Source organism: Pelodiscus sinensis, chromosome 4 (genome assembly GCF_052426305.1).
Source record: "Pelodiscus sinensis isolate ZL-2025 chromosome 4, ASM5242630v1, whole genome shotgun sequence".
NCBI lineage: Eukaryota > Metazoa > Chordata > Testudines > Trionychidae > Pelodiscus > Pelodiscus sinensis.
The window spans coordinates 72,631,847-72,650,074 of record NC_143055.1 but is presented as its reverse complement, the minus strand read 5'-3'; the positions used below and the strand labels follow the sequence as shown (position 1 = coordinate 72,650,074).

Here is an 18,228-nt window from a genome sequence, read left to right as displayed (position 1 = left end):
TATCATGTATGCCAAAGGCCCATCACCAAAATCCCAGGTTTTTATCTCTAGGAACTGTTGATTTTATCCTTTAATACCACGAGAGCAGGAGATTGGCAGTTTATACATCCCCTCTCTTCCCCCAATCTGATATCACAACTCCTGTCCCATCCAGGCCCATCATCTCCAAAAAAATCCATCATTCCACAACCATCATCTCTGAAAAATTCAGATCTTTTCTAACGGATATCCCTGTGCTGTATTACTCAACCCCTGACTCTAGGAATATGTTAGTGAGCTCCATTTTCACTTTCTTTCTTGTCATGTCCAGAAGCCTGCATCTGCAGCTCCTTGCCAAACCTCTTTCGACTGTTCTGCATAGTCTAGATGAGCCCTAAGTGTGGGCTGCTAGTGAGCCCTACTGCTCTCCAAGCTTATGGGAGTGAAGCGAAGGCCCAGGGATACTCACCTACTCCTTTTGCACCTTTCTGAGGCTTAAACTCTCACTTTCCCCAATGTTGGAGTCTGAATCCCTGCCATGGGCCTCCTGTATAAAGGATTCAGGATCCCATCTTGGAGGAATGTAGCCTCTCTAATCCACCACCAATGTGGTTGTGCCCACCTGTTCTCCCTGTCCCAACTCCTCATCTGTGTGGGTTGCAAGCCATCAATCTTTTGCCCATCTCCAATCCTTTGAAGTCTGAGCACATCCTTTCTCATGGGGTGGCTATCTCAGACCAAGAATTCTCCTTCAATGTGGCCTGAGTGAACCCTCATCCTTCTTCAAGGCCTGCAGTAAGGCTAGGCTGGATTGCTCCAATGCATGCCCAAAGAAGCCCTACCACCTACATATCAATGCCTGCCATCTTGCCATGCTGGGGTCAAAGGCACCATGTATTTTGCCTGATGCCTTCAAAGAGGCTCCTGGGTTGGGCACATGCAGACCCTGTTGGCCATACCTTTGGCTGAAGCCTCTGTGATGTAGTGGGGGTGCTGTCTGCTCTATAACCTGGGGTTCCCCTACGTTGTGATGTGTGATTCCCACTGACTCACCCACATGTGTTTTGGCCCAGACACCTAGTCCCAACCTAAGCAGTTAGCAAACCTCTTCCCAGGGGAAGAGACTAAGGAAGGTAGGCGGAGACAAACACCTGGCTGGGGAGCAGGGTCTGGGAGCAAGGCAGTTTCTGGCTGGGAAACATGAAGGGAACAGACTAAGCTGAGTGCTGAGGGTTGAGGGGGGCAATGAAACCCAAGGGTTCTGAGGCATCCTGACCCTGACTCCTGTAACCACATCATGTCTATGCTGTGCTGTATCCTGGAGAAGCAATAAATCCTTTCCATTTTACTGGCTGGAGGAGGCATAACCAGATACAAGGCACAGTGTGCTCCTGCTATAGCAAAAGCACGCCTAGGGCTTCCCCTCCCATACACAAGTTGGAGAGGGGTAGCAGTTGCCATGGGATGTGTGGCCCTTTGCAGTTGCCTTAGTAATGTGTGACTTGCTGTTTTTCCCGAACTCCTTCAAGTGGGGGTTTGTGTACTTGCCATGTTGGTAGGCTCCACCTGGGCTGCACCACCTTTGAACCCAGCTGCCCATCAGCTTCTCCATGCAGGTCTGAGCCTCCCCATCCGTAAGCACAGTGTTGGGTGAGCAGCCAGCCTGGGAACCCTCCTTTAGGGGGCTCTGAGTCCAGTAGTGATGAGAACGTCCATTCTGGGAGCAAGGAGTAATTCTTACTTGTCTTCCTTTGCAAACTACTGGTAGCTGTAGCTGTGGCTGTGGGAATAGTAACTAACCCTTTCTCTGCTTCTCGGGTCCCCTACTCCAAGTTAAGTCCTATGAGTTTGTGAATGCTGGGCAATCAGCGCTCTTCCCTCCCATCCCTATTGAAGACTCCAAGAGATTACCTGATAGTGTCTGTGCCAGGAGCATCAAGTTCCCTTACACATTGAGGAGGAATCAGGGGGTCAGCATTTCTGAATATTGAGTATTGCATTCTAAACAGTCTGCAAACACTTAGCAAGCTGAAGTTATTTCTAGTAAATCATTCACAGAATATTTTTGTATATCAAACAAATCAGTAGCAATCACAATCTACTTGTGGACAATTTGTGGGAAGGATCAAAGGGGATAAATTCATCAAATTAATTGTTCAGAACAAATATTTGGCCTTCTCTGTTCATGTGCCATTTTAATGCCTATTCTGGGAATATATGAATAAGCAAAAAGACTGTGTATAAAATATAGACCAAAATTAGAATATTAAGGAAAATAAAGTTTTGTTTTACTACAAGACTTTTATCAAGAAATGCATATGAAGGTGAAAGAAAACTACCTGTAACTTTCCTTACAATTTTATTCCTACTGAAATTGTCCAAGGGGCAGATCACTTTCGCTAACTTTATATCTATGAGTGCCACTCCAATTTCCACTTTACTTAGAGGCATTTGGGATTGAATGGAAGGGTTATGCTTTCACCAGGAAAGTATTTAATGAAATTGCTTCAGATTGAGTTCTCTTTTGTGAATTACAGATTGTTTTCTCTCTGTGGAACCAGGGTAAAGGGTGTAATCCTTGAAAGTTTGTGGAGTTCTTCATTGTTATCGTCCACAACATTATGCAGTTAATGTCATGGTGAACTGCTATTATCATTCAGTAGGGTGCTTTAAAGTATCACAGTTTGTAGTGTGCAGCTGTTGAACCCCCACCCTCCAAAAAACTCTATGTCTGTCATCCCACAGGTTTCCCCTTTCCATTCATCAATTTATGGCAGTGCTGTGAGGCTCAAAGAGCCCTTAGTATTCAAAAAATATCCCTAGTGATCACTGCTCTTTCTCTCTGACAGTTGTTTCTCTTTGCTTACCATTATTGATCAGCTAGACTGATTAAATGGAATTAGAGATTCATAAATAGTTACTGTCTTCAACTGCTGTCTGGTGCAATAAAGATTAAAGAGATCAGGAGCTTTAAAGTCTGCCTGTTGGCTGGGTTTGAGGAGGATGACAAGTGCTCATACTGTAGAGAGATGCCTGGGCCTTGTGCCAAGCACACCTAAATATGAGGTCACAACAGAGATATTGCGAATCTGTGCCATTTGATGTATCACTTTTTAATATTCTTGCCCCTTTGATTCAGCATTGTCTGAATGATCAGAATGTTGTAACTTAATTGGATTAATCTGATGTGTGCATGTCAGGGCACTTGATGCAGTAAATCCTAATGAACCCCCTTAGTCGTCTACACTACTACAGTTATTTTAAGACTTGGTTTTTACTGTTGACTGCTGTTCTCCTTTGAAGTAGAAAAATATAATCAAAGAGCTTGCCTGCAATCTGTGTGAAGTGCTTGAACTCCATTTAGTAATCAAAGTTAAGAAACTGCCATAATCAGCTGATTTCTTAAAAATAGGCTGATACTGTTTTTAACTGTTCATGCTGTTTTAATTTAGCATCTTAACTTGAGATCCTGATTTTCAGAAAGACCTGTCCATTCATCTCATGTGTGATGTAAAATCCAAAGTTCCATTGAATACGTTATGCATGACTATTATTCAAAGGCAAATAATTAGTATTTGTGTTACATATTACACATTTTATGTGGTTTTATGTGCCGTGTTGGATGGGTTTTTTTTTTTTTTTTTTGAAATCACAATGCCCGTGTTTCCGTGCTTTTGGAGCTTATAGAGTAGAATCTTGAAAAGTTTTATGTGGCTGTTTGATCCAGTTAGAAAGAAGATGATGATGATCAGTGAAAAATATTGTCTGTGGTTGAATTCTATAATACAATTCTATTGCCTCATGATTTGAAATAGCACTTGATAGTGGGATATAAGACACGATATCGGTTGGTTTAATATTGACTAAAAGTGCTATTGATCTCTTGGTAAATACATAGGAATTTGGCTAAACTGAAATATCGAATTCATATGATTTATATATTTAAAATTGATTCCCTCTATATATGCATTGCTAACTCAGTTGCAGACAAGCCTCAGCAATGGGTAACACAGTCATGTAACCCTCCAATAACAACTCTGAGGGTAATTTGAAACCATCTTGCTAGTTATTTTTATTTTTTTCTTAGTATTTTAAAAACTGTGGTATGGGTCACTTAATGGGCACAGAGAGCAGGTGCTCACATTATGCTGGCACCTCTTCTCCCTTCTTTCATCCAGCTATTTGTATGGGTTTCTAGGGTCTTCAAGGAAGGCTTGCAGAATTAGAAGCATAGAAATTTAGGGCCAGGAGTGAAATCAAGAGCTTATTTAATCCATCCCCCTCCTCCCACAGTGAGACAGGATCAAATATTCCTAGGCCATCTCTGGCAGCTGTTTGACTAAGCTGTTCTTAAAAACTTCTAGTGATTGGGATTCTAGAACCTCACTTGGACATGTATTTCAGTATTTAACTACTCTTAGGATATGTCTAGACTACATTCCTCTGTTGAAAGAGGAATGTAAATGAAGCAAATCGAAAGTGCAAAAGAAGCGCAGATGTAAATATCCTGTGCTTCATTTGCATATTTGCGTCAGTGCTTTTTCAAAAAACGGTTTTTTGAAAGTGAAAGCACAGTCTAGATTGGGTTCTTTCGGAAAAAAAAAAAAAAACCTTTTCGAAAGAACCCACACTAGACTGTGCTTTCACTTTCAAAAAAGTGAACCAATACTCCTGAAAAAAATCAGTCTTCAATAATTATTTCTCCTTCACTGATAAATAGAAGATCTACACGTTCTTTCATCTTTCACTTATTCCCAATATATTTGAAGAACTTTTTTATTGTCTTTTATGTCCCTTCCTAGGTGTAATTCATTTTGTGCCTTAGCCTTTCCAAGTTGCTTCTACATTCTTGTGTTATTCCTCTGAATTGCTGCTTAGCCATTTATCTTTTTTTTTTTTTTTTACTTTTTGTAGGAATCCTTTTTTTATTTTAAGCTCATTAAAGAATTCATGAAGAAGCCATATTCACCTCTTACGTATTGCACATAGTAGATAAAACAATAGAAACATATGGGTGTCAGAAATCTCAGCCAATCATTTAGTCCCAAATTTCTCTCTATCCCTATAGGTCAGGGGTGGGCAATAATTTTTGCCCCGGGGGCCACTTGAAAATTTTTTGAAGTAGCCCCGGGCCACCCCGGAAGGGGCAAGGCCTAAATGAGAAGGGGCGAGGCTACCTTGGTCTGGGGGTGAGGGAGCCCCTTTGCCCCCCTCCACCATCCCACTGGCACCCATGCCCTGGAAGAGACTTGGCACACTCCTCCACCCCCAGGCCAATCAGGGCCTGGGGGCGAGGGGAGCGTGGGAAGTCTCCTCCTGCCCTGTGAGGAGCACATTGGTGTTTTGAATTGCTGTGGGCTCCTTGCAGGGGCAGGGCAGGGCAAAGGAAGCTTCATGCCGCTCCCCCTTTCCCAGGCCTTGATTGGCTTGGGGGCGGAGGAGTGTGTGAAGCCTCCTCCTCTCACCCCCCCGCCCCCGACCCTGCAAGCAGTGCCACGTGCTCCTGGCAGGGTGAGAGGAGGCTTCGGGTGCCCTCCCACCCCCAGACCCTAATTGACCTGGGGTGGGGGAGCAGCAGGGCATCCCAGCTCCACTAGTTTACATGGACATCACAAAAGTACAGAAGAACAGAAATGAAAAATGAGAGCAATTGTGAAGATGGCTTTTTTTTTTACCTCCCTGTCAGAAAAATATGACTTTTCAGGATGAAATTTTTATCAAAGAAGAAGGGAGAAGGAGAACAAGTGAACCACTTATTTCTGGACTATAATTTCCCAGTATTGAAAGATTGCTTTTGTGGGCCACATTTTACATCACATATACAGAGAAAAATCTCTGGGGCAGGAGAGTGAGTGAGAGAGAGAGAGTTCACTCTTGTTTATTCAATGATAGCAGTATCATGGGAATCTAAACCTCATTTCACTCCATTTCAGGATTATCTACAAAGTACTCATTTCTCTTCTGTGCTTTCGTCTGTGTGTTAACAGATGTTAGGTAAATTCTTCAAAGTTTTGTGGTATCATTAACATTTAATATTTATAAAACCATGCAACCATAATTAATGAAGTAGCATGAATTTTCAGGTTAAAAAATAAAAGAAAATTTACCTAGTAGCTAACTAAAGATGAGTGATTATGAAATCTGGATGAGTGTTGGCAAAACTTAGAGATATGGACCCAGCAGAATCTACCCTTGCAACCTGCTGCTGCTTCTTCATCCCCTGACTCCTCCCCCCTCACTCGCCAGCTATGAAAGTCTGGCTGAATGATTAAGTTCTTAAAACCAAACTCATATGGTTTTTTTGTTCTCATTAGAAACAAAATTTTGTTCGGTCTCAGATCATGTGGTGGTTCTGGAGTGAATCAGAAAAACAACCAGAATGCTATAGAAAGGGAGTTGTGTGTTTTTAGAATTGAGGGATTTGATGAGACACAAGTCTGTGAGGTCAGGTGAAAGGGTTGGGAAAATTGTTCCCTAATTCAGTTTCTTATGTGAGATAGGCACCTAGCCTAAAGCATGGACACGATTAACTTTAAGCACAAGAGACAAGGAGCCCTGTGGCACCTTGTAGACTAACAGATGTATTGGAGCATAAGCTTTCGTGGGCAAAGACCCACTTCGTTAGAGATAACACGGGTAATTCAGTCAGGGAGGGTGAGGCTCACTTCTAGCAGCTGATCTGGAGGGCTATGTCTAGACTGCAAGCCTCTTTCAAAGAGAGCGTCTAGACTGCACGCGGAACTTTCGAAAGAGCAAGCCGCTTTTTCGAAAGAAAGCATCCAGTGAGTCTGGATGCTCTCTTTCGAAGAAGCCCTATTTACATTCAAGAACGCCTTCTTTCGAAAGAAGCACTTTCGAAAGAAGGCGTTCTTCCTCGTGAAATGAGGTTTACCGCCGTCGAAAGAAAAGCCGCGTTCTTTCGATTTAATTTCGAAAGAACGCGGCTGCAGTCTAGACGCAGGTGAAGTTTTTTCGGAAAAAGGCTACTTTTCCCGAAAAAACCCCTGAGTCTGGACACAGCCGAGGTGTGAACACCAAGAGAGGAGAAACTGCTTTTGTAGTTGGCTAGCCATTCACAAAGACTGTTACCTCGTTATCTCTAGCCTTATTCTGGCCTGCATATTTATACCTGCCTCTGGAAATTTTCACTATATGCATCTGACAAAGTGGGTCTTTGTGACTCCTTGTCGCTTTTACAGCTCCAGATTAACATGGCTACCCCTCTGATACTTTAAGCACAAGAATAGCCCCAGTGAAATCAATGGAGTCACAGTGTTTTGAAAATTAGTTTTTTTACTTACAAGAGGAGACTACATGAGAGAAGGCTCAAGTCCTGGATGGTCAGACATGGAGACATTACATTTTTAAATTTTTATCTTTTGCATATTTGTCATAGAAAGTATTTTTAGCTCTTCAAATAGGTTTTGATCTTTGCCTACTGAAATGGAACATTCCCTGCCCATTCTTTCTTCTTCCTGTTACCGATTCTGTAGCAGTGGAAGTCAAGGGGGGAGCGAGGACAGTCTCTCTCTCCAAGTCAGAAAGGGTGACAATGTGGAGGGTTTTTGGTGTGGACTGTCTCCTCTATAGGGGAAAATAGAATTGTTTTTAATAGTGCCTTATTCAGGAAAGAAGGAGAAGGTATTTGAAAATGTTGATGGTAGTACTTCCTAATGATCTAAAGATGATTCTGCAGTAAGTGCCCCTTGCACCAAGCACAGTAGTAGAGGGTCAATTTCTTCCATCACACACCTGGTGGTGTTATATGTGCTATTCTCATGTGCAAGGCAGCCAGGTACAGAAGCAGCACACAAAAAAAAAAAAAAAAAAAAAAAGCTGATTTTAATCATAGCTGTTTTATTTTATTTGTTTTGGTGTACAAATCTCCTTTGTGTTTCCAAGTGACTCCAAAGACACAAACATTGATTCCATGGGCCAAAGGGAAAGTGGCACTTGGGAGGAAGACCTTGGATAAAGACATTCATTATTTTAGTTATATAAAATAATACTGTTTTGTTTACTATAAATACTAACTTCAGCACATTATTGCAGCACTGTCATGCAATGTACCATATTGAATTTTTAAATTGCCCTCTAATAGTTTATTTTTAAGCTGTTTTCTTGAAAGTTTAATTGATATATGCCTACTTTAATGACAATTTTTAATCTCTACTGATATTTTAATTACAGGTGCTGTTCTTATGTGGGTCGAAGGGGGAATGGTCCTCAGGCTATATCTATTGGCAAGAACTGTGATAAATTTGGAATTGTGGTTCATGAACTGGGGCATGTGATAGGTTTTTGGCATGAACACACGCGACCAGACCGAGATGACCATGTAACCATCATTAGAGAAAACATCCAGCCAGGTGAGACAATTTGATAAGGGTTCTTGGATTTTTTTTTCTTGAAATGTCAAAATTGTTTGTGGAGGAGAACCTTTTCAACCAGCTCCATCCAATACTTACTTGTCCTGGGTCCTGTGGGGCTGACAGACTTGCCAGGCCATTGGGCAATGTGTGGGTAGTGGTGGGGCTCCAAGCCTCTGGAAAGGGCAGGGCCTTACATATCAGGGACAGGGCTGGAGCTAGCTTCTTCCAGACAGCCAGTGTTGCTGGAGTGTGCCGTGCCTACTGCTTTCTGGAGTGCACTTATTGGAGTACACATGTGCATGGCTCGAATAGCAATTTAAAGGCCTTGTGGTTACAGCTGCCACCGCTGTCTCAGTAGCAGTGGTGGTGACCAGGACCTCCAGGCCCTTTGAATCATCAGGCTCTGATGCGGTTGCCCTCATTCCCTCTCCCCCACCCATTGTTGGGCCTGTAAGGGTTTAAGCCTGTTCACCATGCTACCCTTGGAACTTCTGTAGTAGAGACTACAGAAGCTTAGTTTGGCCCACAAAAACAGAAGAACATTCCATAAACTTGAAAAATTGTTACTCCTGCTTTCATGCAAATACTGTGGTTGATTCTACTTTTTGTTGCTGCACATGCATTTATTCTTACAAATTATTCATATTTAATTCATGGGAGTTCTTCATGGCACCATAACAAATTTAAAATACAAAATTATGTTTAAAGTTCTGGGAGATAAAATGGCTTTGGGTAAAATATAAATGATGGTTAACAGCAATTTAAACTCCTTTATTAGGAATTTTCATTTTTATTATCAAATGTGGATGCTCATGCTGAGCATGAGAACCTATGTAATCTAAAGGATAGGGTACTTACCTTGGAGTCAGGATGCTTGGGTTAATTCTGGGCTCCATCTCTGACCTGCTGGATAACTTTGGTCAAGTCACTTCATTTCACTGTGCCTAATTTTTGTCTTTTGTGAAATGGAAGTAATGATACTTACCTTCCTTGGAGATCAGCAGATGAAAAATGCTATGCAAGAGCAAAGGGTTATTTGTATTTATTAGAAATTTTAGTCAGAACAGTAAAGCATTCTGCAAGAGATAACAGATGACAGCTATGATATAATCAGATCAGATTGTTCCTTTCTCTCTCCTGACAATAGGTTGAGGCAGAACAAACTTGTATTGTCAGTTTCTTTCTTGCTCTCCCTCCCCCTTGACACCTTCTATCCCCTTTTATATTATAGGTTGACAATCTCTAATCAGATTGTGTCAGTCATTAAACTTGTCTACTGAAATCATTGGCACTTCTCATGTTAACAAGCAGAATTAGGCCCATATTGTGAAAGGCCCATTGATTTCAGAGGAAATTAGGCACCTAATTGTTGCTGAGTCATAGTGCTTAAGCAAAGGTTGGTACTAGAAGCACAAATGTTGGCTTGCTCAAGGAAGGTCTGTACCGTACTTAACTTTGTCCTTATTGCTCACAAGCTCACTTATTTGATAACTTATGCAAAGGTGGATTACAAATATATAATAATGCACAAATAATGCACAAATATCACCTCAGCAACTTTTACACATATTCAGGATTGATCTGTGTTCAGTGTGTTGTGTGCTTGTGAGGGAAGTATGAGGTTGTAATTAAAGTTTTGTATTGTACTGTGAGGGAGATGTCTAGTCTTTAGTTTCCTTAACAGTTGGAGTTGAGTTCCTTTTGATGATAGAAACAGACTGTTGCTGACAGTGGAAACATCCTGTGTGGTCTAAGAAGGGTCCTATAACTTGGCATATCCTTGTTTTTTAGGGTTTTCACTGTGGGAGAGGGTGTCTTGCTTAACCAACTTAAATCCCTTTTAAACATTTTCAAAATGGAATTATAATAACGCATCAAGTCTCAAAAGAAATATGAAGGCAAAAGTTAAACAGATATAGAATATTTTAGAGTCCTACAAAATAAATAGCTAAGAGGATAAAATGAAGAGAACTTCTTTTTCAGTATATGGGTTCTTTCTGCTTTCATCTTAACAGTGTTTTTGTTTTGTTTTTTAACCAATTGTTCCATGTTTGTGCAGCAACGTTTTATTTTGCTTTTAGTGCCTTATTTTACCAGATGGCTTGGGGAAAAACAAGAAACTAAGTAACACAACTCTTAAAAACACACAACGTAACATGAAGTTTCTAAAATCTCTTTAAACTAAAATCTGTCTCTGTTTGGTTTTAAATGTTACACACAACTGATGTAGGCTAGGTGATAAAATATGTGCCCTGAAAAAGCCAATGCATGATTTCTTGGTCTGAAAGTAATATTTAAAGATTTTAATTTGTGGTGCAATGAAGCTGTTAAGATTTTCACACACTCTTTGGAAAAGGACTTTGAGCAGGATTGGCAGGGAACAGACACTTCTCATGCATCTTAATCTGAAGGGTTGGGAGAGATTCAGGCTATTTTCCATCCCCCATTGCACAAGTGTTCTTCCCTACTGCCGTGTGCTGTATCCTGGGTTCCTCTATGCGTGTGTGTGTGTGCATGTGTGCACATGTGCACGCATGCGCCACGGCTGTAACAAGAGCGAGGTGAGTGAGGCATTTGCCTTGGGCCCATAGCTCAGGGGGTGCAGAAAAGACAGCTACTACACTGTATTTGCTTGTGCCTTGTGCCACTTCAGTACCCCTACCCACGCCAAAGACGGTTTTGCCTCAGGTGCCAAATTAGCTAGTTACAACTCTGGCATATGCTGAAAGGGATTGGAGGCAATAACTGCTCCTTGTCCTCCTTCAGGCTCTGCCTGTGATTGGTGAATTCATGGCATAAGGTGAACTTGTTACCACCTAGACCTGCATGTGAATGGCTATTTACCTTCTTCCTGGGTTAGGACTGCCATTCTCAGTGTCCCCAACCTTTTACCTTGCAAGGTTCTTCCTTCCTCCCTAGTTCCTAGCTGAAATTGCTAATGCTACTTCTTGTTGTCTACCTTGGACTTAGTCATCAGTAAATGGAGTCAGAAAGGGATTTCTGTTAAAAGAAAATTGGCATGTGCATGTTTTTGATTTTTGAGTTTCCAGGAGGCTTGGCCATTATTGTTTGTTAATGTAGTTCACAACTATTGGCAAGAATTGTATGGGTTTGGGCTTGAGCAAAGGCCAGGTTATACACGTTTGAGCCAGGACCTGTTATGTCGTGCAGGGCTGGAAGTGAGTCTATTACATAAATCGGGTTATCCCTCACATGTGGCTTGCATTTTGCATGGCGTTAGGATGTGAGAGGTAGTTGGAGGTTGGATCACATCACTGTTGTGGTAGATAGAGAATCAAAGTGTAGCCTCTACTTGAGTAAAATCATTTTGGTAGTCAGCTTGTAGAATCCCCACTGAAAAACTGCTTGTGGGGGGAAGATGTTTTACTTCTACAACTGATGGCTAAGTTACTGAATGTTTTGGCCTCCACATTTATCATAAGTTGGTGTTTGTTCTGTGTCTTATTTGCTTACTGTGCATAAGTGAATGAGACAGCTAATTTATATGTATAATAGAATAAACTTAGTAGGGGATGTTCTAAGTGCATGGATCTTCCTCATTCATCCTGTTAATATGAGAAATTAACTTCTCTGAAGCACTAGATTCTCTAGGATCCAAGGGTTTCTATGAATAACATTGTAGCTTTTTTTCCCCCCTCTCCCCACCTTTATCAAAATATTCATCTAAGACTTTGCTTATGACTCATTTGTAGGTCAGGAATACAACTTCCTGAAGATGGAGCCTGGAGAGGTGAACTCCCTTGGGGAACCGTATGATTTTGACAGCATTATGCACTATGCCAGGAACACCTTCTCAAGGTTGGAGTTTCAGGTTATACCTTTTCACTTTTAATTCCATTCCTGTGTGTGAAAACTAGGAATCATAGATTTCACAATCACATTTCCAGAACAGCTTTAAAATATTATATTCATTTAGTAGAGAGTGCTCCAACAGAAGTCAAAACATAGCTTATTGGCTTTCTTTAAATCTAACTATGTAGGATAATTTGATTATTTTTAGAAAGAAATAATGTCCTTCTCGTAATATTCAATTTCAAAGAAGCCTTTTAAACTTATGATTTAATTGTGATGTAAAGATAATTTGGAAGCCTCATTATATAATATTTGTTTATTATTTTGTAAAACTTTCTGCAAAAAGTTAAATTTTAGAAAAAGCAAATATATGAAATATTTAGGTATTTTTTATGTTTAATGTGTTTCTTTCTCTTGGCATGAAATTCACTTCAGTATATAAAGTCTAAGTAATTGTGAAGTGAGCGAGCTGTATGTCTGAGTTTGGAGCGGCCCATCATCAAAAATTATTGCCCTCCCCTGCTCTAGACTGACAGAAACTGAGTGCACTACAGGGAATCATATTCTGCCTGTAGTCAGAAGAGTGTTTTATATCACAAAAGCCCTTAAAGCCAATAAGAATTGCTATTGATTATGTTCAGGGACCGGGTCCTAATCAATGTGGAACTTTACCATCTGTTAGTAATTAGGATGTCGTTTAGTCACCAGGATAAACAGAGATCACAAAACTTCATGAAGTAATTTTCCAAGAACATATAGATAGTTTATTAGTGCAGTATTAAGACTAACGTGGGCTTGTTGATTCTATAAGTCATTTTAGGGTGGAACTCAAAAGGGGAATGATTTCTTACTGTTCAAATTTTCAATTCTATTGGGTGTTCATTTTCAGGTTATATCAGTGGAAAATAAAACAATCATTTCTTGTAATGGTTGCATATTTGTTTTACCAGTATCATGCTTTGTTCCTCAAAATGGATATTCATATGGTCAATTAGTACTCTGAACTATTACTTTTATTTGAAATATTACAAGAATATCATGAAGTCTGTGTTTATGGAATAATCTCAATAACGTCATGCAATGATGTATGCAATGATGGCAGGATATAGCCCAAACATTCAAAATGGGCAATTTATTGGACTGAGTATTATGACACCACATCATGCAGCCAAAATTGATAATTGGCGATACAAAGTTTTTAACTTTCATTGTTTGTGGCTTGTATAAGTATAAATGAATATAAAAAATAAGAGAAAATCTAGCAAAATTTTTAATAAGCCCAGTATCAGGACATCAAAATTAAAAGATTTTCTGACTCTGTAGCATGTTAATAGAACGTATTTCTTTGTTCATTAATATTAATTTAATGCTACCATAATTATCTCATAAAAACATTAAAATGGTTTAAAAAATTTGAGTTGAACCCATCTAACCAAGGAAAATCTGTGCTAATATTAATACTTAATCTTGCTCTTTGTTACATTAGAGTCATTTGGAGTAATTCTATTGAAGTCAAATGAGAGCATGGATTTATGCCATTGTAATAGATAGCGGAATTTGGCTCACCATCCATATTTTAGCAACAGAAGCATAGCCCAGGGGTCTAACATATGACAAAAAATTGATCATATATGCTTACATTAAAGTAGCGTAGTACAGTTAGATGAATTAAAGAGGCATTAACAAAATTAATTCTGAATTATCCTGCTTTTCATGGATGCAAAACAGACTTTTTAACACTCCCTTGAAATTTCACTCAGAACAAGGACTTAGTGAAGAAGAATTTCACAAGGCAATGTGTAATTGTTCATGTTGTTGCCAGGCAGACAAAACAGACTAAGCAAACAACGGATCATGTCTTCAATATGAGAAATGCTAGGTCCCATTTTTTTTTCATTTAATTTAAATTGAAATAGAAAATTTCTGGGCGGTCATCTACTAGAAATATAAAAGTAGCTTCTGGTTTGCATTAAAGCAACACTATTTTTGCATGTCATGATGACTGAGCCATGTTTTTCAACTTAGGGAATTTTTCTCTTTGATTCACTTTTTTGTTTCATATTTTGCATTTTACCATTATAATTATACCAAATATATTTATTAGTTATAAAATACATAATGTATAATATAAAAACAAGGATCGTTTTATAAAAACAATTGCTTAGGTTTTATGAGTCTATTTTGTTTTTGTAGGGGTATGTTTCTGGATACCATTCTTCCTTCTCGTGATGATAATGGCATACGACCTGCCATTGGTCAGCGTACTCGTCTTAGTAAAGGAGATATTGCACAGGCCAGAAAACTGTACAGATGTCCAGGTATTGCACTATAAAATACACACACACACACAAGCATGTTTTACTAGGCTAAGAGAAATAATAAATCTTTTGAGTAGGCTGTTTACTAGTCCATTTTCATGCTGGCAAGTGATGCATACAGTTCAAGAATCAGATCATAAAAATGTTGGAGGTGAGGACTGTGGAATGCAAAGTATTTACATATAGATAAACTTCCCAAAGTTCATTCCTGCTTTCTTGACTTGTTTAGTGACTAGAAAAAACAACACAATACATTGTCAGTTCTTAAATACATTTTGTAATTTAAAACCTGAGCTATACTTAGGTAGACGATAGGGATGCAGTGTGCCACAGTACTGGAACCTGATCATTCTCAACATTTTGTATGCACATAAGTATGACTGGAGAACAGAAATTACAGTTTTAATCAATAAGCAGATAGCACCACTGCAGAAAGTTGTACCTTCTAGACACATTTTGTGTATTCTGCATGTGATAATGTGTGATATAAGCCTACAGATTAAGTGAATGATAAGTGTACTGGTAAGATTAGACACAGTTATGTGTCTGTTATAGTCAGAGTTCGAAGGTCATCAGTCTAGTTAAACCTATTATTGAAAACAGTTTTGAAGTAGTGTAATAGTCTGATCTCTGATTCACGGATGTAAATCTAGAGTAACTCAGTTTAAGCCACAGGACTCAGACCTTTAATGCCAGTGGCACTGAACATTTTTAAAAGTGACGGTGATGGGCCCCCTTTATCCTGTCCACCATCACCTGACGCCAAAAGCAAAGCAGACGGGATCCTGGGCACAGGCTGCTGCCTGGGTGCTGAATTCTATTTTTCTCCTTGGTGCCCAGGGCTCTAACTGGGACTGCAGCACATGGGGCTAGCAGCAGAGACTCTGGCATTCAGGGCAGCAGCAGTGACTCCAGGTACTAGGCTAGCACTCCTAGTTATTATACCTATGTTTACCGCAACGGTGTGAGAGATGGATAAAAGAGCAGGATGTGATTTACCAATTCTGAGTTTGGCTGGGAGCCAGTTCAAGCTTTAGTGTAATTTAAAGCAGCCTCAGAGATACCACAATGGTTACATACATCCAGAATTTGCCAGAGTGCAGCATGTTCCTTCCATGCCCCCAGCATGTCTCATATGGTGGGCTGTGAAGGACATGAGGACTGGAAGAGTTCCCACCTAAAACAAAATAATTGGCACTACAGTTGTCAGATGGCTAACTTGCCATACAAATTTTGGTGAATTATGAAGTTTTTAGATTTGTAGAGATGTCCAAGGAATCCATCTTGTGTAATTTCCTTTTAAAATGATTTCAACAGCCCTTTAGGAGCATTTTTTAATTATTTGTAAATTTTTTTACAATATAAATAGGCTTCAATGAATAAGATACTTTTATAAATACATTATGCATTACTCAATAGATTTTTAAAGAGTAAAATATGCACGGGGAAGAGAGTCTTTTTGTCTTACAATCACTTAGGGCCAGAGAAATTCTTGAATAAGATGAGAGGCAGTAGAATCAAGAATGTTATTTATTCTGTCTGTATTGTGTGATTCAAATGAATGAAGTAAACACTTCATTATATTTTAACAATATATACAATATCTGAGTCTGCCCCAGACATGCATTTAGTTTTTCAATCTATTTGAAAAAAAGGTAGCATGCTACTAAAACTAACCTCAAAATAAATGTTCAGAAAATAGATTTTTTACGTTCTTCATGGTAATTCTTCATTACTGACCGTAGATACTATCAGTGTTTTGTTCCACAGTGATCTTTGGCTCTCTTGGAGTCTGGTTTTATAATACCTTAAAATGTCAAGCAAATACCATAAAAGGCTTTTGTGACCTGTTTTTCAATCATATGCTTTTGGAAAATAGTAGCTATTTTTTGCAGCACCGATGGAATAATACATACATTGACATGAATGCGATTATTTGAATTAATAAAAGTTACAGGAGCATGTTCCTTTTTTGTGAAACTGGCAAATTTTGAGATAAATAGAAGATGTAAAGATATTGAAAGATCTGATTTACTTGCATTAGTTAGTCTTATTACCATAAGAAGGAATGCTAATGTGAGTAAAGCAACAGGATTAGCTCTAAATACAAAATATTAATTAATATAAAATGATAAATGTTCTCTCAGTAAAATATTGAAAATGAAAGATGCTTAAATTATAAAACATACAGCAAAGATTTCAAAAATAAACATAATTACAAACAAATTAACTTTCAGAAGCTGATACATTATTGTAGTTGAAAATATATTTCTCTGCAGATAGTGAGGAATATTAGGAGTTCATACAGACATATTAAACTTTTTGTTTCATGTGAAACAACATGACATCATGTTAAGATATTAGGCTGTCAAATTTCTGATGTTTGTTGTACTTTATAACTATACCCTATAACTGTGCCCTATAACCGAAGATTTGCTAGGTGAATTTTCCTGTTTCCCTATATTCTCTAAGGGAATATATATTCTCTCTGAGGGAAAACGGCCTCATTGGTGTGTTAGTTTGTGTCATTATCCTATGAAGTCTATGCAGGATGAGAGACTTATGTTAACTTTGGAAACATTGCATCACAGAATGATATGTACTGTTTTCACCAGGTAAGAAGGTGCCAGGAATATAAGATTTATAAGTTTGAAGTTTGACCTGTTCATACTTTTTAGTTTGGATTGTGGCTTTTGTGACCCGTGTTAAGGAAAACACAGTTACTGCTTTGGAATGGTTACTTCTTAAGTAAACAGAAAATATTCATCCAGCATTTTGGCTCAGGTGTAAAGATGCTGAGTTTTTGAAATTTTATACATATATAACTAAGAGGGAAAATAAATGATGGAGAAAATGGACACTGATGTAGAGATCAAAAGGGATAGAATACTAAAAAAAGGATAAATGAAAGATGCGGAAAATAGAGAGGAGCAGGTGGAGCAAGTCTTGCAGTGGAGAGTGTAGAGAGAGATAGAAGGAGAGAAGGATGGTCAAACAACCAGTCTACAGAATTTAACTAATGAAAAGCAGTCTTACATCACTGACCTGCAAAGGTCTCAGGGCAAGGTGCAGGTTTTTTTCCAGTCACACTGGTGCTGAAGAGGTCTCTGCTCTGCCCAGATTTAATCCTTGGAAGGTCTTTGCTTCCTCTACACTACATAGTTGTTGGAGGGAGGAAGGGAAAAGTGAGGCTGCTGAGGCTTGATAAGCCTGGAAAGGGCTTCTCCTAAAAGGGAAGCGCTTAGTCAATGCAGACTATGGAGTGGGGGCTTCACTTTCTCCTTCTGCCATATCTGTTGTTGCTGAGGCAGACTCTGCTGCTCCTGATCAGAAGAAGGCCTCCAATTCTGTGTTCCTTATTTTCTTGATTCCCAACTTGAGACACCTGGAGTCTGATTTGCAAAAGTACTGAGCACTCACAGCTGCAACTGACGTCAATAAGAGCTGTGTTTTGAACATATAAAATGTTAAGTACTCTGAGAAATCCTGCCCGAGGCATATCAGGTTTACAGCTCAAAATTAATGGACGCTTGTCAATTTTAGCCTTAATCTCTCTGTGTCTCAGATCCACACCCATAAAAAAGCGATACTTAATACCGCTTTACCTCATAGGAGAGGGGTGTTAAGATAAATTCATTACTGTTTGAACCACTCATATACCATGATGATGAATGCCATAGAAAAGCCCACAAAGAAACTAATAATTCAGTATTCAGTGCATGATTTAAATGGTGTGCAGTAAATAA

General features: G+C 39.2%; 1 protein-coding gene across 3 annotated transcripts in view; it reads left to right on the top strand.

Moving 5' to 3' along the window:
- TLL1 (tolloid like 1) overlaps nt 1–18,228 on the top strand; it is a 390,438-nt gene that overhangs the window by 294,674 nt on the left and 77,536 nt on the right. For 2 of the 3 annotated variants that reach the window (XM_075930162.2, XM_089777936.1), the window contains exons 10-12: nt 8,170–8,348; nt 12,065–12,170; nt 14,358–14,482. In XM_075930162.2, the coding sequence (XP_075786277.2) occupies nt 8,170–8,348; nt 12,065–12,170; nt 14,358–14,482 (410 nt within the window). Of the gene's footprint in view, nt 1–8,169; nt 8,349–12,064; nt 12,184–14,357; nt 14,483–18,228 lie in introns of those variants that run through there. The other variant, XM_089777937.1, reaches the window with a different exon arrangement.